Genomic DNA, 26,346 nt, shown 5'->3' on the forward strand with positions numbered 1-26,346 from the left:
CTATCTTAGTGTAGCCGTCGGCACGAAGCTCAAAATGGACGTGTCGCATCTACCAATACATAATTTCACATCTGTGGTTCTGGCCCTTTAAATGTGCCACTGATGGGCCACGTAGCGCCACGTCCTCGCGCATGCGCATTCTCCTTCTCCCGCGAGGAGTTCCGGGGTCGCTCTGTCACCTCACAAAAAAAAATAAATAATAATAATTAAAAAAAACAAACACGTACACGATTGTGTAAACTTTTCTTGATCTATTTTTTTCTCACCCAAATCACTTAGAGGAGATTCTGGAGTGTCGTACTTACCCAAGGGGACGTCTGAAAAGATGAACTTCTTCCGAGGAGTGATGGGCGGCCAGGCAGCCGGGCCGCAGCCGACTGGAGCGGAGACGGTAGGAAGCTAACCCCGGCTGACTGCGATTAGCTTAGCATTTGCTCCTAAACACTCCAAAGACGGTTTTAAAGTGCATTTAAACTCCACTTAAAGATGCCTATCATCATCATTTAGAACCTTTACGATACCATATATGTGGTGTCTCCCCATAGTATGAATTAATTAGCTTCGTGGATGCTAATAGGCTAATTTTGCTAACCTGTCATTTACTGGCGTTGTTACCTCCAGCTTATTATTATTTTTCTTTGTATTGAATATATTAAGCGATTATTAACCAGTGTAATTGTAATGAATTTTCTATCGTTTTCTCAATACAGCTCTCATGTATGTCTTGTTATTCTTTGATATAATGCTATTTTTTAATATAAATCAAGGATTCTACTAAAAATAAGTAATATTGAATGTTTCATTGAAACATTGTCTACAATTGAGTGTTATTCGTTTATCAGCAACATTCAAGTACAAAATACAATTCTTGCTTAACAGGCTCAGTCACATATTGATCCAATCACATAGTTGCTTTAGCTGCATTCTTTGATTTCTGGTTTGTTTGTGTCCTTTCTATCAGAGGTGCAACAATTATCGACTAAACATCAACTATTTTTATAATTGATTGTTTAATGGCATTGCTTAACTTAAAATGGTCAAAATCCTCAGATTTAAGCCTCTAAACAGTAAATATTCTCAGATTTCTGTAGTCCTTCTGAAAGATTATTATTATTATTTTTTAAAATCAAAGTAAGACATTTACAAACACCTGCTTTTACTTTGGAAAGCATTGATCAATATTTTTCCTTATTTTCTGGCATGTTAGAGCCCAAACCAGTAACTGAATCATAATCGATTTATGGAAACAAATAAGTCAATTTAATTAAAACAAATAAAATCGTTATTTTCAGCCATGGTATGAATAATCTGTAATTGACATTTAGTTGCACCTGAAGCAGCCTCACAAATGTATATCAAACTAGAAGGTTAACTTTTGCATTAATCAATACCCAAGAAGTAGCTCTCAGTTTCAAAAAGGTTACTCCCTCTCATGTGATATTGCTTAGTTGTTGTTTATTTAGATAATGAATTGTTTAATCATTAAACAGTACCAAATAAACAATAATTGGAAAACAATTATTAAAAAAAGACAGCTGTTCAGTCATCTATGTTTTATTATTCTTGGACAGATGTAAATTATTTGTTTAAGTATAATATCGAATGTTTCATAGGAAGACATTATCAACGATTGAGTATTATTCATTCACCTGCAACATTTAAGTATAAAATGCAAGCCTTGCCGAACAGGCAAAGTATTGATCCAAACACAATAGTTGCTTTATTTGCATTAATTGGGTGGTTTGTGTCTTTTTTATGCCATGCAAAAAGACACCAGAATTGGTGTTTCTCATTTTTAGGGCAGAAACATTAGCTTTATAACTAATAAAACTTCCTCTGGTGACAGATCCAGAAATTGTGCGACAGAGTTGCCTCGTCGACTCTCCTAGAAGATCGCAGGGATGCGGTCCGTGCTCTTAAATCCCTCTCAAAGGTAATGTATCAAGTTGCCAAATTGTAAATTCTTTTTGGGCAGCAAGGTGAACTACTGGTAAGCACATCTGTCTCACAGTTTTTAGTTGTGTTACCAAAACTGCAATCTTGATAGTATAACTGCATAAACTACCTTGATACCGGTACCGAAAACTCTTTAAGCCACCTGCACGACATCCACTTGGACTTGTGAATACAGTTCACAACATTATCAAAGGCAGACAAGTTGACATCTTTCGTTTAGCTTTTGGCTACCCTAGCATTTTAGAAAGCCCTAAAATAAATCATAAATCAAAGATGGTGCTGCCAAATGGAACTAAACTAAAACATCACGAGTAGCAGTGGAAAGACAAAACGCGGAACTTAGAATATTTAGTATGTGTAGGAATTCAAAATATTATTGAGTAATCATAGTAAATGAAATAATGTAAAAAAAGGCTGCAACAAATACTCAAGTACTTCGAGGACAAAAAATAAAAAGGCTTTGGGATCCACATATTTAACTCATTCACTGCCAGCCCTCTCAGTTTGATACTATGTGTGTATACAGTAGCTGCCTGTTAATGGCAGGAAGGAGTTCATTGTGAGACTCCGCAGAGGAAACGCACGACGACAACGTGCTTACGCCATCAATACGAGGCGCACATATTTGATTCAAGGAGCGGGAAAATGTCAAATGCACTATTATAGTTTGCAAACCGCGTTAAACACAACAAAGAAGAAGATGGTGACGACATCAGAGGAGATAAATGCGGGGGGAAATAAGACCAAAAGTGCATTTCAGACTGAGCAGAAAGGTGAACACCAAATTGCGCTTATCTATCACGAAGCAGTGACTGCAATTGACTTTTCATGCTGCCGTATTTGGATTTGTACAACATTGCAGGGATCATGTGCATCTTTGAACCACAGCGAGTACATTATTTAGTGACTTATAAGTTTAAATTGTGCTCATTTGTCGCATCGCTCTGTCAACTGCTTTTTTTCGGTGACTATTTTCGGCTCCTCAACGATTTGATTGACAGCTGCGGCTCATTTCTTTGATGTCCGTTAGGTACCTAATGAAAGTTCTTAAGCGTAGCTTTGGTTAATAACATGGTTACATTTCGTCTGTTTGGAGCCTGTGGAGAAGCATGCTTTAGAAGTGGCGCACTTATGTACACGTTTGAGTACTGTAAGCTTGGCCATGCGTGTTCCATGGCATTATTTGACGCCTGCAGCAGTAGTTGGCCAACAATTAAGATTGTTTCACGTTACGCATGACTATTAAAGTATTGGTTCACGTTGTGCCATTGTGTAATTTGTATGTATTTGTGCTTCCTCTTGAGGTGTCTTCATTTGACTTCAGTCAGCTGGTCTATAAGCTCATAAATGCACAGCCATGACCCTATACTGTATTATATCACATGCTAAAATGCTAGCTGCTCAAGTGAAGGTAACACATAGACTGTGTATGCCTTTTTTAATTAAAGCCTTGTTTTTTTATACTGAAACAGTTGATTATCAAAAAAGAAAACTAATTGGTCGCAAATTATTAAGTGAAATGGGTTATTTTTTTCTTGTGTATTCATAATTCCTCTTTAACCAAGCAGAAATTAAAAAAATATATTTAAATTAAAAATGACAAAAATCTCATTTATGCGAATACTCGATTACCCGATAAAATTTTTAGTATAATACTTGAATACTAAAATGTTCAATAGCCTCAGCCCTCTCTCTCTCTCTCTCTCTCTCGCTTGCTCTCTCTCTCTCTCTCTCTCTCATATATCATTTAGTAATTAATTTTAACTTCCACTCTAAATGTCAGCTTTACCGATGCTTCTCCTGCTCTATGTTGCGCTAAAGATGTCTATCGCCCTATGCGGTTGTTGTGGTCATAAAGGTGAAAAGGCATGTATTTTACGTGCTGCTTTTAATTTTTCAAGTGGATGACAGACCTGCCGTTTAGTAGAATTAAGGCTATTACTCAACGAAATACTGTTCTAATTTTGGTGGCGCTTAAATGTTCACTGCTCTGTCACGCTTCATGCCATCAATAAAATGATCATACATGAAACATGACCTAAATATTGCCAAGAGTTGTGTGTTGAGTTGTATTTCCATGAGTTTATCAGGACAAATGGCGCTTTGAATAATTTAACTTTTAATGTCTTGCACCTGCGTGTCTTAAAATAATTAACTTTTTTGTTTTGTAGAAATATCGCATGGAGGTTGGCACACAAGCGATGGATCACTTGATAAACATCCTGCAAACTGACAGGTACGTATCAATGCGTTTAAGACTCGTTTTGGCATCCGGAAAAACAAAAAATTCTAAGGAAAAATAATCCGTTTCACACTGAAACTTTCACTGCCTTAACACCTTTTATTAATTGTACAAGCAATGTTTTTTACAAAGCTGGCTTGCCAGTGTCAAAACGAAACGAAAATAAAACTAAATATATGATGATATATGGTCACAATTCGCAATTGAAAACAGTTCCCAGGTGTCTTATGAGCATGACTGTGACATGCTTTTGTCAAAATAGAATGAAAGCACGCTTTACAAAACATTTTCTTGTCTCCTTGACTTAGGTCTGACTCTGAAATTCTTGGCTATGCTTTGGACACGCTGTACAACATCATCTGCAACGACGAGGAAGAAGAGCAAGGTAGTGAACACGCCGTCACTGATTTAGAAATATTGAATTTAATAGTAATGATTAAAAAAGGCAACATAGTTGTCAACTTTGACATTTGCTGTTCTTCATGTGAACAATCACTGTGTGCATTGCCCTCCTCCTGTACGCCGACAGTGTCTGTTTTAAATGTAAAGTGTGTCGTCTCTCTCTTCTTCTCTTCCATGTCTTAACCTCACAGACGAATCAGAAGGTAAAACTTTTTTCACTGTGCATGCTTGCTCCCCCCCTTTTTTTACCATTACCATACACCAGCTACCACACGAGTCATAGCTCATTGTTGAAAAAGGCAATCATTAGTAATGCATTTAAAGACACTTGCGTTGCCATTGCTACTCTCCTGAAGCTAGACGGCTTCAAAGGAGCTGTACGGCTTTGCCTTTTAAATGGAACCCAGCCAAAATCGGGCCACAATGGTGTGCACTTTCATCCAGCAACACAACATCCCACAATCAGATAATTAGAAGATGTCAGCGTCAGATGTGGGGGGGAAAAAAGAAATGATTCTGAAAACAATTCTGAATGCACATCTTTGGTAGGTGAGAGAACCAGTACAGAATAGAGGCAGGCTCAAGCAGGATTTTGAAATCCTGATCCCGGCATTGGCGGTCGCCAATGTTGTTGCTTTGTTCCTTTATAAATGAAAGCAAAGTAAAAACGGCTACCGGAAATGACCCAAACAAATGCAGCGGAAACTCCACCCTGTGGTGTCCTATCCAAAGCTAGCCGTAGCGACACCCCCGACTTGGAGAACTGCAGCACACTTTCAAAACAGCGCTAGTGGGTTGCGCTCGAGTACAAAGGCAAACTACGCGAGGGACAGCCGCAGTGGCGTTGGCACGGTCGCCGCCCGCGTGAGTATAACGAAGCCTTTAGTATTGGTCAGTTTTTGGCAAAATGCTTCGTTGTGTGGCTGTCGGCTGTTCCACTAATCCCAGTCAAGGCGTGCGGCTGCATGGTTTCCCGAAAAACCCAGAAAGCACCTCTGCGGCCAAACCTCATATTAACAGCATTCTAAATAAAGAAAATAGAGCATCGTTACTAAAAATGGATAAATAATCCATTTATTTAGTAAAAAATGATATTTTAAGGGGTGTGCGATTATATATCGATTGTATAACTTGAACCAGTGCAATATCCCACTTCACTTCTGTTAGGCGTTAATTTTGCTTGATCCCTGTGTGAAGAAGGCTATAGTTAAACTACTGATCGAATTAAGGAGCTTTCACAGTGTTGTAGTATAGCCGACAACTAACTGAATAAGGCAAATTCCTTCCTGTGTTTCCTTGTGCTTCTGGCACAACCTCACCTTTTATTTCCGCCTCTTTTTTTTTTTTTTTTTGTACAGATGAAACTTCCCAGAAGCAGGCAGATGACCTGGGCGCCAAGTTCACAGAGGCCTTCATCCAGGACTTCGAACACATCACGCTGCTCCTCACCATGCTGGAGGTACTGCTCTCTGAGAGATGGGGGGGGGAATGGCCTTACCATTAGGGGTAATAGTACCACCTACTATCCTCACATAGTGGCCGGGGGACCTTTATTTAGTCTACTACATTGAGTACCAGGCGTTTATTCAAGAGATGAGGGCTTTACTTATATAAATGTGTTTTTATATTATTTGATGATATATATTAGGGGTTGAACGGATTAGTCGAAGCATTGACTTTACCTCTCTGCAATGACAGAGCTTTAAATGAACTAATTGCCAATCACATTTTGGCATTAACATGGACGGTTCACAGAAAACAAGTAGCTTTACCTTAAATGTGTGGAATACAATATTTTTTTAATTTTTTTATTTTTTTTATATAAAAGTAACCGGGAGCACGGTCACTTGCAAAATATGCAAGTCTATGGGGGACACAAGCCAGTGCAAACTGTAGGGCCGTCCCAAGCCTGGATAAATGCAGAGGGTTGCGTCAGGAAGTCAAAGTGGGTCGAAGAAGAAGAAGCGGAGGTGGAAAACGGGTTCTTCGGCAGAAAGAGAAGAGGAAAGCACAGAGCCTAGAACTTAATGTGGGGACTTCGAATGTTGGGACTATGACAGGAAAATCTCGGGAGTTGGTTGACATGATGATTAGGAGAAAGGTTGATCTATTGTGTGTCCAGGTGAAAAAGCAGTAAGGCTAGAAGTTTAGGGGCAGGGTTAAAAATTTTTTACCATGGTGTAGATGGGAAGAGAAATGAAGTCGGGGTTATTTTAAAAGAAAAGTTGGCTAAGAATGTCTTGGCGGTGAAAAGAGCATCAGATCGAGTGATGAGGCAGAAACTTGAAATTGACGAAGTAGACGAAGTAGTTCTGAGCATCTCAGACAGAGAGAGAGTCATGATTGGTGCAGATTGTAATTTACATGTTGGTGAAGGACATAGGGGTGATGAAGAAGTGATGAGTAAGTATGACATCTAGGAAAGGAACTTGAAGGGACAGATGGTGGTAGACTTTGCAAAAAGGATGCAAATGGCTGTAGGCAGGAACATAGTGTGACCTACAAGAGCGGAGGTAGAAACACACAGGTGTTCATCTTGTGCAGGCGATGTAATCTGAAGGAGGTTACCGACTGTCAAGTAGTGGTAGGGGAGAGTGTGGCGAGACAGCATAGGATGGTGGTGTGTAAGATGACTCGGGTGGTGGGGAGGAAGATTAGGAAGACAAAGGCAGAGCAGAGAACCATGTGGTGGAAGCTGAGACAGGACGAGTGTTGTGCAGCTTTTCGGGAAGAGGTGAGACTGGCTCTCGGTGGACAGGAGAAGCTTCCAGAAGACTGGACCACTACAGCCTAGGTGATCAGAGAGGCAGGCAGGAGAGTACTTGGTGTATCTTCTGGCAGGAAAGGAGAGAAGGAGACTTGGTGGTGGAACCTCACATCACAGGAAATCATACAAGGAAAAAGGTTAACTAAGATGATGTGGTACACTGAGAGGGCCGAGGAGAGACTAAAGGATGTTGATGGAACAGTACAGAGAAGGTCAGAAGGAGCTACATTGTGTCTTTGTAGATCAAGAGAAAGCCTATGACAGAGTACCCAGAGAGGAACTGTGGTACTGCATGCGGAAGTCTGGAGTGGCAGAGAAGTATGTTAGAATAATAAAGGACATGTACGGGGGCAGCAGAACAGCGGTGAGGTGTGCTGTAGTGAAAGCAGGGAGCAGGTGGAGAAATAGTTAGAAAGATGGAGGCATGCACTGGAAAAGCAGAGGAATGAAGATTAGCCTAAGTAAAACAGAATATATGTACATGAGTGAGAGGGGTGGTGGGGGAAGAGTGAGGCTACAGGGGGAAGAGATAGCAAAGGTGGAGGACTTTAAATACTTGGGGTCAACCGTCCAGAGCAATGGTGAGTGTGGTCAGTAAGTGAAGAAACGGGTCCAAGCAGGTTGGAACGGGTGGAGGAAGGGGACAGAAGAGTCTCTGCTAGGATGAAGGGCAAAGTTTATAAAACAGTGGTGAGGCCAGCCATGATGTACGGATTAGAGACAGTGGCACTGAAGAGAACAGGAGGTAGAGCTGGAGGTGGCGGAAATGAAGATGTTGAGGTTCGCTCTCGGAGTGACCAGGTTGGATAAAACTAGAAATGAGCTCATCAGATGGACAGCCAAGGTTCAATCTTTTGGAGACAAAGTTAGAGAGAGCAGACTTCTATGGTTTGGACACGTCCAGAGGAGAAATACTGAGTATTTTGGTTGAAGGATGATGAGGAGGGAGCTGCCAGGCAAGAGAGCTGGAGGAAGACCAAAGAGAAGGTTGATGGATGTCGTGAGGGAAGACATGAGGACAGTTGGTGTTTGAGAGGAGGATGCTTCTTAGTATTGTAGCAATCCCGCAGTAGTGTTCCGTGAATTGGTAAACTCTATAAGTTCTGACTGTCTGTGAGGCTGCGAAGGTGTCTGAATGTGATTGGATGAGCAAGTCAGGGGCTGGGGCGAGTGGAACTGTGGACGGCAGGTAGAGTGATTTTGGGTTTGGCGGGGGAAGGCCCAATTGGTTAGTGGGTGTGTCATCCACTAAAGAAAAACGCCTCCCGCGAGTCCACCGCTCCCTTGACTTATCAGTAAAAAAGGAAAAAAATGTCTCTCTATAATAGACAATATTATTATTTTTCCATGTATTTTTTTATTATACCCTGATATTAGTTAACAAATAAATGTTTATAATACTTAATAATATATTATTGATGCATCCCTTTGCTTGACAGGTGGTGTAATATGTAATGTTATTCCCAAAATATGAATGCGTATAAATACCTCACGCTGAATAATTGGCTTTTGCTCATCTGCAGTTGAATAATAAATGTCTCTGGTCACTATTTGCGGGAATAATTTTTTTTGTAAGTGCACCGCTGCAGTACTTTCTCTTTCAACTTTGCAGTAAACGTCAGCTTTACAGATACCACGTCTGCGCTGTCTTTCGTTGCACGTTTTTCTTGTAGGAGTTTGACTTCCACGTGCGTTGGCCCGCTGTGAAGCTGCTGACGGCCCTCCTGAGGAACCAGTGTGTCCAGCTACAGAGCATCATCCTGGTCAGCCCCATGGGTGCGTTTGTGATCCATTGTTTGCCGCATGTCCTCTAGCTTTTTCCGGTATGTATAGAGCATATATTTTCACCTGCAGGTGTCTCCAGATTGATGGACCTATTGGCCGATTCCAGAGAAGTGATACGCAACGATGTGAGAACTTTCAGATTTTTTTCTTTTAATACCGATTTATGGACACTATGGCAACCAAATTGACCCATTTCCCATCCCCGCAGGGCTTGCTATTGCTCCAGCAACTGACCAAAGGCAACGCGGCCATCCAGAAGATTGTGGCCTTTGAGAACGCCTTTGAGCGCCTCCTGGATATCATCACAGAAGAAGGCAGCAGCGACGGAGGTACAAGGAGCTCCACTGCAGGAATTCTTACTATATAAGTGGACAGTATCTTTGATTTGTTCATAAATAAATTCATGAATTGTTAATGAATCTATTCTAGGTCGAAACAGCCAGCTTCACAAAACATTTCCTGTACAGGTAGTGTTTAATGCAGGGGTGGGCAAACGTTTGTGCTCAAGTGCCACATTTGATCACATTTAAAAAATTGGTGACGATGTTAAAAATCGTTGTGTGTGTGTCTCCCTTAATCAAACCAGTTGGTCTTTTCCCACCCACACAATGTGCAGAGGATTTAATTTTCTCATCCTGCAATTTGCTCTAATACAGTGGTGCCTTGAGCTATGAGTGACCCTACTTAGGAGTTCTTCTAGATGCGAGCTTTTCAATGCAATTATAATGGGCGTCAGTTATTCGCGGATTTTGGCTGTTCACGATCGGGCCTGGTCCCTATCCCCCAATAATAGCCGGGGTCTATGCTGGTGCCTAACATGTTATTGTAGTGATTTAATCCCTTGTAAATACAATCCACCCTGGTGTATTTCCTCCAATAAAGATACACTAAATATTGCGTGTCACGTCTGTGCACAGGCATTGTGGTCGAGGATTGCCTGCTGCTACTGCGCAACCTCCTCAAGAATAACAGCTCCAACCAGAACTTCTTCAAGGAGGGCTCCTTCATTCAGCGCATGAGGCCGTGGTTCGAGGTCGGCGATGACAACTCGGGCTGGTCAGCACAGAAGGTCACCAACCTCCACCTGATGCTGCAGGTACCATACAGCATCATTGTTGGGCTTTTTTGTATTTTCTTTTAATAAAACACTGTTTAAGGCTGGTAACATAAAATCTCTTTTCTTTCACAAAAATCCTATTTCCGCTTGTGATCGTCCCCCCCAGCATTAACTATCAACTTCCTCATGAATTATAGATGTTTTTTTTTTTTTTTACAGATTATTGGAAAATAAGTGCTTCCCCTTGACAAAATGTACCATTGGTCAAAATCGTAATCCTTTAATGAGTGAACATCATAAAATGCGCTGTCAAACTGCATGGCTCAGCTGTTGCATTTATCCGTTGCTAGCTCTCCTACGGTGTTTTCTCATGTAGAGCTGTACAGCTGAGACACGGCGACCTCCGCAAAGTATTTGCTGCTTGGAAGCACATAGGTGGGGTCAAAAGTTTCCAATATGTGGATAAATCACTGCTTTTGCAACATATAAATGGGCACTGTCTTTGGTAAAGTTTAGCATCAACGACTATACAATTGCCTTCCACTGGGCTCCTTTCTTGCCATACGAAAAATGATGTGAAAGTAGTTCTGCTCTTGGTGTTCTCTGTTTCTTAGTAGGAATTAAACTGCCACGCCATTTTTTTGAAAAATAGTCGCTAGAGGGGTTGGAAAAGTTGCTAAATCTAGCGATCAAATTGCCAAATCACTGTGCTTTGGTGAACTACTTTGTCACACCCACGTTGTTACTGTATGACGTGCACGTCAGCGGGAATGCGCTTTAAACTACGGAAGCCAACAAATGAATCTTAAAATTAAAAAGAATTTAAAAAAAGGATATTTTCCTGACATAGACACTTCATCAGTAAAATTGTAATCGCTCAGCCCTCGCTCTGTTTTATAGAGACACAACCGAAATGCTCTGTGTTGTGTTGGTTGATCCCAGCTGGTGCGAGTCATGGTGTCACCGGTGAACTCGCCGGGAGCTACGGCCAGCTGTCAGAAGTCCATGTATCAGTGTGGCCTGCTACAGCAGCTGTGCACCATCCTCATGGCCACCGGCGTGCCGGCAGACATCCTCACCGAGGTAAATTGCAATTGGTAGTAGACAATTGGAGAAGTAGGCTTGTTCCGTTTTTCTAACCGTATGTCGTTGCTTCCTTACAGACCATCAACACTGTGTCAGAAGTCATCAGGGGGTCACAGGTCAACCAAGACTACTTTGCATCCGTCAATGCACCATCGAACCCACCTAGGTAAAACACTGCAATATAAAGTACAGTAATCCCCTCGTTCATTTGCTGAAAAACTCATCTATCAATGTTTTTGTACTGTTTTTGCAAAGCCCTTAAATGCCACAAGATGGCGGTAAAGCCCTGGCTAAATAACAAAGTAGTAAACCCCCGCTATTCGTGGAGGGTAGCGACCAAGCCCCGCAACGAACCAGGAAAATCTGCAATAGATGCCACCCGAAAAATTTGTAATTGCCTATAGATGCCACAAAATGGTCGGCAAAGCACTAATTTGGTTGAAACGAAATTCCTCAGCTCACTTCAATTGTCTAAATGAAATTCCTCAACTCATTTCAACACAGTGATGTTCCATGTCAACATACCACAAGATGGTGCCAAAGTAATGCATTTTTTGCATTTGACCTGACCAGAAAAACTAAATGGGTGAGTTTTTCAGCAAATAAGGATAATTTCCCCCCAAAAAATAGCCAAATAGGTGAATTTGGGAATGCCAAACCACAAATATGTGGGAGTTCACTGTATGTTGAAGAGACTAACATCTCTGTACGTCGGAGGTGGGGTGACGTTTAGCCTGGGTTGTTAGTGGAAGTTACAGAGTTTTCTGTGCAGGTGAATGTAGACACACACTTGTGCATTTTTTTCTAAATCAAATAATCTGTAAGCCTATTATTTTTAATGGCAATGTTGTAAGTTAACTTTGAAATAACTTACTGCTTTGGAATCATTCTTTAATGTAGTCAGTTATAAATATTTTTAGGAGGTTGTCAATCACTCTTGGGTTCAGCCTACATAGGCAAAGCGCAGGGGTTTACTGTACATCTGAACAATGTCCTCAACTCTGCTCTTGTCATTGACTGTAGACCTGCCATTGTGGTCCTGCTCATGTCTATGGTCAACGAGAGGCAACCCTTTGTGCTGCGCTGCGCTGTGCTCTACTGCTTCCAGTGTTTCCTGTACAAGAACCAGAAAGGGCAAGGGGAGATCGTGGCCACTCTGCTGCCCTCCACTATCGACGGTCAGTCACACTCTTCATATGAGTCAGCTGTTATAGGCAACCCTACGTTAGCAGGGAGCCATTTTATATGTTGAGCCTCTTTGACAGAGAGATGCTGCGTCAGAACCATAAAACTACATCCACCATTTATCTGCTTGTGCCTTTTAAATCGATCCATGCCAAGCGTGTCGTTTAGCACCACAACTGTGTGATTTCACATAGTTTCACACTACATCGATAATGATGTTGTTTGCCCAACACCATGGGTGTACCGTATACTACAGTGGTCTCCAACCTTTTTTTGCACCACAGACTGGTTTCATGGGAAGACATATTTTAATGGACCAGCATAGAAGCAAATAAAAACAAACGATTAAAATACAAGTCAGCATTACGCTGAATGTAGTTATAGTAGGAAATAGTAGGAGCCCTGCGCTTCTTTCTCTTCAATGAGCCAGTCTTGTGTTCCATAGCACAGCACATTGTAAGATGCGACATCGTAGCCAGGCAAAAAAAATAAAATAAATAAAGGCCCTCTAAAGTGACCAAAAAATGTCCTGTAAATTTAGCACGCCACAGAGAATAGTATTGTTAACAAGCTGGACAAATTTGAAATTTGTAAGTGGCAATTCTGTTGAATGGCCACTGAAAATGAAATTTATTTAGAAACAAATCACGAAAATGACTTTAGTGGGTCTTCTAGCATTCTTCTGTTTCACTGTTGCTATTGCACTTGTGCTTTTATGTATTTTAGGATAGACTTGCATGTTTTTTAAGTGACTGTGCTACCGGTCTCATTAGCTAGCGACACAAGGCTAACCGCGATGTTCATTCGCAGCAAGCTTACTTTTTCGCCCTCTCGGAATATGAGAGGCGGACGCCCCGTGAGTTGTGGAGGCATAGGATTTTTTTTGGGGTCTGTGTGAAAGAGGCCCCTGAAAGTTTGCGGAGGGTTCACATATGTGCCAAGAACCCATTTTTTGTTTTGATGTAAATCAGAATGAAGATGTGGCCCCCCAGAATGCAAATGATAGGTCACGTGCTGTCCAAACAATAAATTAATGTTGCTCTTTACTGCCTTGATGATGGCAGAAACTATTTTAATTTAAAAGGCGGAGCCTATTGTTATAGTTTGTTTAATGTTATGGAGTTTATTCTCCAGTGTTATCGCCAATGTAAAGATCAACCTATTGTATTGTGTGCGCCCCTCAGCCAATTCCATCTCAGCTGGCCAGCTGCTGTGCGGCGGCCTCTTCTCGGCTGACTCCCTGTCCAACTGGTGTGCATCGGTGGCCCTGGCGCACGCCCTGCAGGACAACCTCACCCAGAAGGAGCAGCTGCTGCGGGTCCAGCTGGCCACCAGCCTGGGCAAGCCTCCTGTGTCCTTGCTGCAGCAGTGCACCAACATCCTCTCCCAGGTAGACAGGCGAGAAATAGACGTTAAGGTGTTGTGGGTGGGGGATAGTGTTTGAGTGCAGTGGTTCTCAAACAGGTCCCCGGACCCCTCTGGGCATCTGCGAGCCGTAGCCTGCGGGTCCGCAAAATAATTAGAACTTAAATTAATGATACAAAATACAATTAGGTATTTTTTTTGATTGTGTCATTTTCAAAAATGTTATTCACTGCAAAACTCCATCTTACCATTTGTCGTCTAAACTCACCTGAAATATTTACGTTTTTAGACAATTTCCACTTGTTTCAAGCTATAAGTAGAAAAAACGTTTACTGGAATACGTTTTTTTTCTAATTACAATAACACATTTCTCTATTGTAGTAAACAAACCGTCCGAAAAGATTAAATGCAAATGCTTTGAACTTCAAAGTTAAATGCAATTGAACTCCACTTAGGCAGTGCTTCTCTCGCATAGCACTAGAGGGAGCTCACGCACCTCTTCTCTACTGCATTTTGATAATCACCGTACCTTTGACATTTAGGGGTACACATGGTAGTGATGTTTAACTGGCATTGCGGTTAGGGGGGCCTTGGAAAGATTTTTCTCCTGTTAAGGGGTCCCTGAACCCGAAACGTTTGAGAAGTCAAAGTTTGAGTCTCATTGATTAGAGCGGTGTCACGTTGTGGTTTTTCAGGGTGATAAGATCAGCCGGCGGGTGAGTAAAGTGCGTGTTACATGTGTTTGTGTGTTGTTTGAGGGTGTGTGTGTGTTTTTATTTTTTTGCTGCTTCTCGGCCTGGCTTGTGTAGGAGGAAGGTGTTTTTTTTTTTTAATGGTGGGGCGCTGTGTGTGTGAAAGGGATAATGGTGACTAGCAACTCGTGGTTCCCCTTTCTTCCCTGTGGCTTATCAGGCTGCACTGGTGCAAAAATTGCCCTTTTTGGCTTTTCAGTTACTGTATTTCTTCATGTAGGGGCCCTGCTTAGCATTTGTTTACTCAACTGCAGAGTGCCAGGCATCTACTGGCATTTGCGGGACTAAACGGTTATTGTATTCTGTTGGGGAGAGGGACGTTATTTGGACATATTAATTTTTATAATGATAATTAAGTCTTTTTTTTATCATTTATTTCATCAATTCAATCATCAATTTATTATATTGAAATAATTATAAGAATTTATAATTCTGAAATTTGAATGATATGAATTCTATCTGATAATGTTACCTTCAAAGGTGGATAATTGCCAGGTTGACTGCCAGCTTAACAAAAAACAATTGACACCCCCAATGTTTAATTGGAATAACTTGTATTATTACCATTTATAATATATTATAATTAGACTTTACACCGATTTTATCGGGCCGATCAGTATCGGACGATATTTAGCATTTTATGCTGATCGGCTTTAATGTCATAATAGCCGGTCATTGATCGGCTCCGCAAAAGACATTTACTCCGCGTCGCCATCGTGCACAGTATATTTGAATCCAAAAGCTAGTTTATTTCTAGCCTTGTCGTACGTCTTTTGACTTAGTATTGGAAATATCTGATGGCCAATAAAGTTATTAAAAAAAACAACAACAAAAAAACATCGTCAACGGTGTGGAACAGACAACACATCTGAGACAGACAACACGTAATGCCCAGCTCAGACTACAAGACAAATTTGCTCTTTCACGATTGCCAGACTACTGCAATAAAATCTTGTATTCTGATACCACCGGATCCCGTTTTTTTACGATCATTGGGCTTTTATCTTGTCAACTCAAATGCGACCGGATACCGTGGGGACGACAACAAGAGTGGAGCTCGCCGACTTTGTATTACAAGGACAAAATGGGGAAAAAACGTGTTGGGGGTCACCGGTGCTCAGGACAGGAGAGGATGTTCGTTTAAAGCTTGCTTGAGGTATGTTCCCGTACTTTTAATACAATACCGCGCGCAAGCAGGCAACAAAACGTTTTGTAGCATAGCAAGCTAGTCGTACCACGAACGGTTGGACGTAAACATGCCGCCGTTCTGCCGAATCATGCTCTAAAGTTTTGGTGTGGGTGAAGTAATTTAATAAAAAAAAAAAAAGTAATTTAATTAAAGTAAGTTAGCACCCATTATTTCTGTCATGAAATGTTGGTTTGACCTGACTGAGTAGAGCAGTGATTTCCAACCTTTATGGAGCCAAGGAACATATTTTACAATTGAAAAATTTCACGGAACACCAACAAACAAAAGATTTCACAAAAAGTGGATACATTAATTACTCTTATGTACTTCCGGCCATCTAATAGAAGACCATTTATCATTTGTTCTGTCTGTCACTATGCCTCACTGGCATAAATAGATGAACAAAGATACATTATTTATTGTAAATGTAATTATTTTGAGCAATTAAGTACACTAGTATATACAGTAAATGAACAGGTCATTTAAATAGACACATTCCTCCATCTTGTTCTCGGATCGGTGATCGGTTATCGTTTTTTTTTCCAACTCTGATCGTCCCCAAAAATCCTGATCGTGTCAAGGGTAATTATAATGATTCACAACATTTGCATCATCATCAATTACCACACGCCCAAAATATTAGCATTAAAATTATTATTCGCAAGCAGCAAAAATACTTCTTTAACCAGCGCCGAAAATGCCAGTTTTACAGATGCAGCGTCTACTCTGCAGGTGTTCTACAAGCCCATACTGGCACTATGTATTATATATTTTCTCTTTGTGTGTGTGTGTGTGTGTGTGTGTGTGTGTGTGTGTGGGGTGTATTTTAGGCACAGTGTCTTTTTGTGCAAATGTAGTACACCATTTTTACCCATGTTGGCCTGCAGTAACATGGGTGGCCTGCAGTGCAAATACTCGTACAGTGAGTGCTGAGCATATTTCTACAGTATGAAGACAACATTCACACATACAGGGAAGCTCATTCTGCTTTGTTTGTCCAATAAGTAAATTTTTTGTTTCACTTTTGTGCATTGCGTCCTACTTGGAGACAAATTCTGAAAAGGTGATTTATTTTTTTTATTTTTTGTTTCTTCTCCCAAACCCCCCCCCCCCCTCCTCTAAGCTGCATAGGTTCTGAAATGCTGTTAAGTTTTTAGCTTGTTGCATGTGGTTCGCAGCCTGCAACTGCAGCTTCTTGCCTCTCCACTGTGGTTTTAAAACAAAACACTTTTTATTCCCTGCAAGAGGTGGAATGATTCATTATGGATGAAAGAAAATCACTTGGACAGTTAAATATTTAGTCTGTATTAAAAACCCTGTCGTGTTGTGTAATATTAATTTGAGAAATGTCTTCTCTCCCCTCTATTCCAAGATTATGTTGTAAGATATGCATGTATTGCTCAACCTAACCACATCTGCTGTTGCTGTTATTTTTTATTTTTTTTTGTCCTAACCCTATTAATAGCGTGAAGGCTCTTTCATTCCCCGCCCCCCTCCCCGCCCATCAAAATTCTGATAAATGCAGAATTTTGATGGGCGGAGAGTTAATGTAATTTTTTAAGTTTACATTTTTTTTATTTAAACATTTATTGTTAAATATTTTGATTGTAAAATGTTTCAAGCAATTTTAAAATTTAAACTTTTTATTTATATTTATTGTGATTAAATTATATAATTTAAAACATTTTAAAAGGGAAATTTTATAACAAAATATAACAACTTATAGTAAAAACATTGTTATTCAAAATGTTTGAAAAATAACATTTAAAAAAAAAAAAACATTTTTCAGAAAGAAAACATTTTAAATAACAAACTGTTTCATTTAAATATAAAATAACAACCAGTTCAGGGTGTACCCCGCCTTTTTTTCTTTTTAATTTTAAAAGGTACAAAAAACTATTACTTTTTAAAACATTTTCAAGCAGTGTAAATGATGCTTGTAACTAATTGTGGGAAGTAATTTTATTAATTTTTGTTTTTGTTTTTTTTTAAGATGCAAAAATTTGACTGAACATTACACATTTCATTGTTTGCCTTTTGTTTAGATTTAGCTGCCATGTAGCACCCTCATAAATCTTTTTAAGACAATTTTATGCAGTCACCGTTGAATTTGATTAACATGCACGTCATCTCCCGTGGCTGCTTCCTGCAGTAATTCTGATTTATATAATATTATTCAAGATGTCTGTGTTGTGTTTCACAGGGCAGCAGGGTGCAAACCAGGGTGGGTCTCCTCATGCTGCTGTGCACGTGGATCAACAACTGCCCCATCGCCGTTACACACTTTCTGCACAATCAGGAAAATGTCCCCTTTGTATCCTTGGAGTGGGGAGTCATGCTCAATCCATGTTTCATATGTTCTCTCTGTTTTCAATTTGCAATCAAAAATAAAAATAGAGTGAATGATTATTTTGTAATTAAATGTTTGGGGGGGGGGGAGAAATTTCGTAATTAAATTTTAAGCTCTGATCAAAAATATGAAATTGCAAAATACGCCACAGGACTGAGTTTGATTGAAATATTTGATTGTTTCTGTGACCAGGAAGTTTGGTAAATGAGCATTAGTAAACCTAGGTTAGCTTCCTAGCCCCCACAGTTAGTCAACTAAAACATATGCACACATTTATAATGGTTGTCTTCACTGCTAATGTAAATTGTTTTCTGTTATTTTCCTTGACTCTTTGGCTGCAAAAGCTCACAGCACAGATCTCTGAGAACCTGGGAGAGGATGAACGTCTGGTGCAGGGCCTGTGTGCGCTGCTGCTGGGCATCTGCATTTACTACAATGACAACTCGCTTGAAAACTACACCAAGTGAGCTCCTCGCCTCTGCCATGCTACAAGATCACTTGTTTACTTGCGGCCCAAGATTTGTTTCTTTTTTTGGGGGGGATTGCTTCTCTTCCTCCTCAGAGAGAAGCTAAAGCAGCTGATCGAGAAGCGTATCGGCAAGGAGAACTTTGTGGAGAAGCTGGGCTTTGTCACAAAACACGAGCTGTACTCGCGCGCCGCCCAGAAGCCGCAGCCGGTTTTCCCATCACCGGATCAGATGCTCTTTGACCATGAGTTCACCAAGCTGGTCAAAGAACTGGAGGGTCAGTACACGGGAAACCTGAGTTTTACCTTTCACCCATAGGAAATGATGCAAATAGAAATAATTGGTTTCAAACTTCCCCATCATAAAACCTTTATGATAACTGTCCAGGTGAGGTTTTAAGTTAGATTTGACATTCCATAGAAGAGTAAAAGCTAACAGGGCTTGTAATAATAATTGATATTAAAAGCCTTGAGAGGTGAAAAGGCATTTGTAAGGGCAGTCAATCAGTTTGAATATGGAGAAAAAAGCAAAATGTGCATAGTTGAACATTTTATGCTGGCTGGACTGAGCTCATGTAAGTTACTTGTAAAGTCTTGTGTGATGACAGCCAATCTATTTGAAAATTGAGCCAAAGAAAAAGCATGTGGTGTTCATCCTTTGATACTAGGGAGATACGTTATCATTTGTTCCTTCTTTTTATACCACCCCCCAAAAAAAAGCCAAAGAAAAACTCAAACGTTCTGTTTCGTCACGTTTTGTATGACTTTTGAAGCGTATTTTCCAGAATACTTCAAAACTGATTTTCCCCTCCGATGTAAACAGGTGTGATAACCAAAGCGGTGCACAAGTCCAGCGAGGATGAGAAGAAGGAAGAGGAGGTCAAGAAGACGTTGGAGCAGCACGACAACATCGTCACACAGTACAAAGAGCTGATCAGAGAACAAGTAAGCCCCCCTTCTTGAGGAAAATACGCGCTGTGCCCTGAAGTACTTCTGCAACTGATTTTCCGTCTGTGGTCAGGACTCCAAGATACAGGAGCTGAAGGAGCAGGTATCCTCCATGACCACCCAGACTGAACAGATGCAGACCGCCATGGGCCAGCAGCTGAGCCAGATCCAGCAGCACAAGGACCAGTACAACCTCCTCAAGCTCAAGCTGGGTGCGTTCACCTACCTCACCGCATAGCTGAATAATGCCACCACCATTGAATGCTTTGGATGCGAAAATTATGGCCCCATATTGTCCGCTCCGTTCTTTCTTCCGACCCACTAAGCATTTGCATTATCATTTGTCGTGTAATATTTATTGCATTAATTTAGCTGATTTATTTTTGTTTACTTAAAATTGGTTAATTAAAATGTATTTGTTTTTTTTTCATTCATTCATCAATAATTGATCAAATAATTCGATTACAGGAAAAGGTCAAAGCAATATCTTTGCCTCAAAGCTTCACAGTATCGTTTTTTTCCGCAGACTGTTACATCAGTTGCACACATTACTCTATGTAGAAATACGTTGGCGCGATAGCAGCGAGTCAGGAGGAAAGAGTCTGTTAAAGACTGAATGTTCAGTGGTTGGGAACATTACACATTTAAGATGAAGTGTGATGTGTACCACAACAGCCCGTCTACGATCGCCAACACAAGGTAATGTCGATGTTAGCCAATTTAAAATAGCCTGCATCTTATATGCAAATGATACTGTGTTTAATCATACAAAGTCTATTTTTGTCAGATTAATCGATGGGATAATCGGTAGAATACTCAATGCTAAAAATATTTGATAGCTGCTGTCCTAATCTCATTTAATAATAGTCAATTGATTCATTATAAATAATGAAATGGTAATAATTATAAAACAAAGACTTTTACTAATATCTTTGTATTTTTAAAAATCTTTATTGGAATTTTCTTTATCTGAGACAGTCTATTCTAAGTGTTATGAGAAAAAAAGGTAGGGATCTAATTGTTTAGTTTACTTTTTTTTTTTTTTTTTTTTTTTCGGGCCAATTTTACCAATTTTCCGTTGTCACTCATAAGCGAAATAGTGGGTATTTTACAAATATATATAACTACTATTTTTATTGTATGAAATAATTGATTAGTTATGATTAATTATAAATAATACAATAAAACATTATTTTTATTAAAATAAATTAGTTTACATATTTTACATACACTTGTAACTTTTTTAACCTCATACCCCCACTATGAATGACCTGGCCCATCTGTCCGTTTTAAAAATCAAACGTGGACCTCGAGCACTAAAGTTAGCCCACCCCTGATCATATGGATTTTACGTGTGTGTGTGTGTGTGTGTGTGTATAGGTAAGGAAAACCCGAGTCACGCCAACAATACGCTGGGAGACGGTGCCCACTTCAATGGCATGCAGACCGAAGAGGTGGCGCAACTTCGAGAGGAGATGGAGGAGCTGCGCAGTCAACACACCCTCCTCCAGACACAGCTCAGTGAAAAAGACGCCATCATTAACGCCCTGGTTAGTAGTGACTTTTGTCTTTGTACACCACCACAGTGGATTTTGAGTAAAATTTAACATGACTAAAATGTTGACTTTCGACTTTAATTACCATTTAGGAATGAAAGCCGTGTTATTTAGAGGACCTCCATTTTCAGGTGTTCAAAATTGTATGAAGGAAACCTTGGAATCTTGACTGCCTCAAAGGAGCCATATTGTGTTTTTTTCCCGGAATTCAAAACAGTTCTCAGGTGTCTTAATAACATGTTAGTGACATGTTTTTGTTGAAGTACCCTGAAGATCAAGAATTTTCCGCACACCTTATGCAGCCCGTTTCCCCTATTCGCAGATTTTCGCTATTTGTGGCAGGGCTCGGTCCCCGTGAATAGCGGGGCTTCACTCTACACCACAAATGCATACTGTGCATTAATTTTCTATGCTTGTTTGTTCTCTTAGCGGTCCGAGGGGTCTCAGCCAACCGAGGGTGCCACAGTTGGCTCAGACAACACAGAACTCCTCAAGGTGACCGTCACATCACCCCAGATGATGATGATACATCGTGCTTGTGTTAGTCATCATCATCATCACTTGGTGTCGCTTCCAGGAGTTGGAGCTTCTGAGGAGTCAGGTCCAGTCCCAGGCAGCCGAGATCAGCCAGCTGAAGACGAAAAACGAAGGCCTGCTTAGAGGAGCTGAAACTGAGGTAAAGACAGGCAAATTTAGAACTCCCCCCCCCCCCCCCCCCCCCCACACACACACACACACACACACACACACACACACTTGATGTAGTTCATAATCAAACTGGAACTCCTCAGTCTTCAGGTGATTCCCCGAGCGGAGACACCTCAGCAGACGCCGCCAAGGTGGCCGAACTGGAGAGCAGACTCGCGGCGCAGTCGTCAGAAACGGAGAGACTGAAAGTGTGTGGAAAAATATCTCTCGCTGGAACTTAAATTAATTATTTAAATTGGTTACAGTTTTCACCTGCTATATTGGGGTTCCTCGTTTGCGCACTTGCTATACCGTGTATATGTATATATATTTTTTTTTGTGTCGCGGAAATCCCGGCTATATTGCGGTTGACAATAAATATTTTCTTTATGGGGCTTTACAGTATACTTACTGTAATATCCTGGCATGTGATAAAGGAGACCCACACTGATGCACTTTTCAGCTGTTTATTGAATGCTGGGAAACAGTAAAACATATAAACAAAATGAGCACCCTCACACAGAACTGCAGTCTGACCTGACACCACCCCACCAGGCCCCGCCCCTTAAAGGCATATATGTAACACAAAGAAAGTACAATATGCACAGTATTTTCTATTCATTCTATGCTTGCAATTTGTTTGTGTTAAAGTATGTTTACAATTTGTATAAAAATATTTTTTTAATATGATTAAATGTGATTAAAGATTGAGGCAGGGGTAAAACTATAAAACTCACTGTATACCCTTTCCTATGTCGTCGTCCACTCCTCAGGAGGAGGTCCGGGGCTTGACAGAGGGGCGGGCGCAGCTGGAACAGCAGGCGGCCTCAGCCACCAGCTCGGCGGCCATCCTGCAGACGGAGACGGCCAAGCTTGAAGCGGACGTCCTCGAGTCCAAGAAGGAGCAGGACGACTTGCTCATGCTGCTGGCCGACCAGGACCAGAAGATCCACAACCTCAGGCAGAGACTCAAAGGCCTCGGAGAGATGGTATACAGTAGAACTGATGATGATAACCTTAGTACTGGAAATGGAGCTTAGTGTGATGTAGGAAAGGGCCTGTCAACACTTGGTAATTCCAGAAATATTTATAAAACGCCACTTGGTGACTGTATCACTCTGTTAATTTTGAAATAGAATAAAACTTTTGAAGATACCTGATGATGATAACCATAAAACCAGAAATTGACCTTACTGTGAAGTAGCAAGGAGTCTGGCTACATTATGAGCAATATCACATCACTTATTAATGCCTGAAATACCCACAAAATGCAACTAGGTGACGGTACTGCTCTGTTTTAAAACTAAAATAAAATAAAACTACTTCCGTTCAAAGATTCCTGTTGACGATGATTATGTTACTGAATAAAACTGAACGTAAAACTGCAGTACTTGTGCTTTGAAGATGCCATATGACACTGAAAGGATCTGGCAATGCTTAATTACAATAATACACGTAGAACACCGCCAGGTGACTACATCTTTGTTTTAAAACTAAATAAAGACTTAAGAGTTTAATTTGTTCCATAGCCAAGCTCGTATCTCAAAACACTCATATCTCAAGTCTCATATCTCAAATGTAGCATAATAACGTAAGTAGAATGTAAAGAATTGATTTCAAAACGAGTTACCCATCAATTCGTTATCTATGTAGTAATATGAGGAGGCGATTAAACATTTATATATTTTCAGTCATAACAGCCCTCTGAGGGAAACCGTAACTACAGTGTGGCCCATGACAAAATTAGTTTGATACTTCTGCGTTCATTCAACGGGCATTGTGTCGTGTGTGTGCCTTGGCCATCAGGGGGTAATATAATACAGACACACCACACAGATTTAACGATGAAACGCCATAATAACACCTTCGCAATAACGATACCAATAACACCGCAACGAAGCTGCAGTCATAGCTTGTTGTCATCTAGCGGGCGTCTCATGTTTTTGCTCTCTACTCAAAGCAAAAAATCGTCCGAGTGATGGCTCATATCTGGAAAGAATCATAAGTTGGCTGACTCGTAAGTTAAGGTACCACTGTAAAACTAAAATAAAGTAAAACTACTCAACCTTTGACCGACACCTGCCACCACGTGTAATGGCTCCTTCCTAAAATAGACGCCCCCCTTTCGACATCTGCGATGAAAATATATAATTACTTTAGTTCGTAGACAGTATAAACAAGGCAACTTCTGAGCCTGTTTAAATTCTGTTGTTAATCAAGCCAGCAGCACCTGCCGAAGTTCCAAAGAGTTTTAGTGTATGTTGGTCTCGGCCATCTAAATAAAAGCCCCCTGGCTACTATTTGCTTTACAACAAGGCTGGGGGCCATTTTAGTTGACCTGCATACTACGTTTATGAACAAAATGGAACCACGGAAGACATTTTGTACCCGCAGGTGGACGACGAGGATGAGCTGGACACCAGGGAACAGGCTGATGAGGACGACGAAGACGAGGATTTAGAAGACTAGAGGACCAGCGAGAGGAACTTGGACTTTGATATCGAAGCAGGTGTCCCTCGCTCTCTGTCTCCGGCGATTGCCACGTTTGCTCTTCACACCCCACATGACAATGTGTTCACCTTTTTTTAGCATCTTGAGTCAAAAGAGCAAGTGAGTGCGTTCATTTCCTAGAGTTAACACGCTTCAAAACAGCAACAACAAAAGTTCATTTAACTCACCTGACACATTTAGACACATTAAAAAAGTAGCATAAATATAATGTTCAATTGCTCTACGATATGCTGCATAAACTGACACAAGATGTAAAAACGGGGGAAAAACATTATTTTTGTCATCGAACTATACTGTGTAAACATTTATGAGCCAACTTGAAAACAAGATTATGGAAGAATTATAATTGTTGGTAAATTAAATTTTACTAAATTAACATGTTGCTTGTTTGCATTTATTATCATTATAATCACTTATAATCACATTTTCACAGATTTTTTGTTTTTGCTGATGGGTGTGTCCTTCACTTTACATTGCAGTCTCTCTTTTTCAACACTAGAGAGGGGCAAAAACACCCGCCGATTTAAAAAAAAAAAAAAAAAAAAAAAAAAAAAGAAAAAGAAAAAACAAAAAGTGCACCAACCATTGCAGTATTTTCTAAAAATACACATCCAGCTTGCCGTCTACCAACGTGGCTCCAATGTACTGTTATTGTTTTTGACAAAGAGGCTGGACAGAGCTAGTGTAAAGTCAAATATATGGAAATAAACATTACATTTTTGCCCCTTTTATTTTAAAAAAAAATAAGTACAGTTTGAGAACAGTTATTTAAAAAAAATATATATTTTTTTAAATGGGCTTAAAATGCATGTTTTTGGCATGTGAAAGGAATGGAATATCTGGAGAAAACCCACACAAGCACGGGAGAAAACACGCAAACTCCGCTCAGGAAGACCGGAGATTTGATCCCAACTCCCCAAACAGTGGGGCAAACTGGCTTACCACTAGGGTACAGTGCTGCCCTATACATGTAATAAAATGTAAAACAAATAAAAAACTATTTTATTGTATTTTTATTATTTTTTTATATTTGGTTAAACCTTTTCCTGTACAGTAGTGCCTAGATATACAAGTGACACAATTTGCGAGTTTTTTTTAGATTCGAGCCGTCGATCGTGAGCGCAAACTTGACATGAGTGCTCTATGGTGACAGCTGACTCATCTCACTTCACAACAAGCAGGAGTTTGGCAGATATGATTAGTAAATATACTTCATAAAAGGGAAGCTGCTAATAGCCTCCCCTAGCATATAATGGGAAACACCATAGGTTCATGGGTTAACAATTAGCAACGATGTGGCAGTGTTGTTACCATTTTAAGATTGAATTTGCAGTTTAAAAAAAAAAAGTTTTTAAAATCCTTGGTTTATTGGAAACCCTACGGCGCCGACGTACACACGAACGATGGCGTCAACATTCTCACCGGGTTGTCAAGTAAGTTGATCACCTCGTATTTTTAACTGATTGTACATTCCAAAATATACAATATCAAACTGGACAAATTTTGTGTAACGCTGGCCCTCGCGGTGCATTCTGAGTGGGGCAACCGCAGGTAAGCGGGACCACAGGTCCCATCCTTGTTCCCCCAGCGGCTCGTCGTGTGCCTGAGCGACCGAGAAGCACTCCTGAGACAGCCAGCAAAGCACGACAAGCCACTGTCTTCCTGGTTCTTTTTTGTTAAGTGAGCTGGGGGTCTTTGTTTCTGCAGACACACAAGGCAGTGACGGGGACATGAAATGAGGCTGGATTCTAATCTTGCTAGCATTTGGAAACTTGCATACCCTGCCATTAAGCAACGGCTATCTGAACAAAAATGGTAGCGTACGTAGAAAAATATAATTACTACAGGCATATATTATTTATCTTCTGCAAAGAATGACTAATATTACTGCCGTACTTAGAAGCTGAGAGATGAGCGAAGACTCCTGTCCAGTATATCCGTACTGTCTGTCTTGCACTTCCAAGGCGCAAACACCAGAATGTGCAGCACTGAAGGATGAAGTGTGAAAAAAATGTTTTATACTTGTCAATACAGTACTGTTA

The 26,346-nt window shown here is 40.5% G+C and overlaps 1 protein-coding gene across 6 annotated transcripts; it reads left to right on the forward strand.

Annotated features, from left to right (window-relative positions):
* Window positions 1–118: 118 nt before the first annotated feature.
* uso1 (USO1 vesicle transport factor) lies at window positions 119–24,680 on the forward strand. 6 transcript variants are annotated; one of them, XM_061680149.1, is made up of 26 exons: window positions 119–391; window positions 1,847–1,933; window positions 4,128–4,192; window positions 4,507–4,583; window positions 4,792–4,803; window positions 5,959–6,059; window positions 9,041–9,143; window positions 9,222–9,277; window positions 9,361–9,481; window positions 10,070–10,248; window positions 11,152–11,292; window positions 11,373–11,461; window positions 12,319–12,473; window positions 13,665–13,870; window positions 14,541–14,561; window positions 17,990–18,100; window positions 18,481–18,599; window positions 18,699–18,880; window positions 19,426–19,547; window positions 19,624–19,762; window positions 20,931–21,100; window positions 21,536–21,601; window positions 21,684–21,782; window positions 21,898–22,002; window positions 22,567–22,782; window positions 24,188–24,680. In XM_061680149.1, exons 1-26 carry the CDS (start codon window positions 326–328, stop codon window positions 24,260–24,262), a joined length of 2,883 nt encoding a protein of 960 aa, XP_061536133.1. In that variant the 5' UTR covers window positions 119–325; the 3' UTR covers window positions 24,263–24,680. The 6 variants fall into 6 exon arrangements, with proteins under 6 accessions (XP_061536133.1, XP_061536138.1, XP_061536136.1 ...); XM_061680154.1 differs by lacking the exon at window positions 21,898–22,002; XM_061680152.1 differs by lacking the exon at window positions 14,541–14,561.
* The last annotated feature ends 1,666 nt before the right edge of the window (window positions 24,681–26,346 follow it).

The sequence above is a fragment of the Phycodurus eques genome, chromosome 6, assembly GCF_024500275.1.
Source record: "Phycodurus eques isolate BA_2022a chromosome 6, UOR_Pequ_1.1, whole genome shotgun sequence".
NCBI lineage: Eukaryota > Metazoa > Chordata > Actinopteri > Syngnathiformes > Syngnathidae > Phycodurus > Phycodurus eques.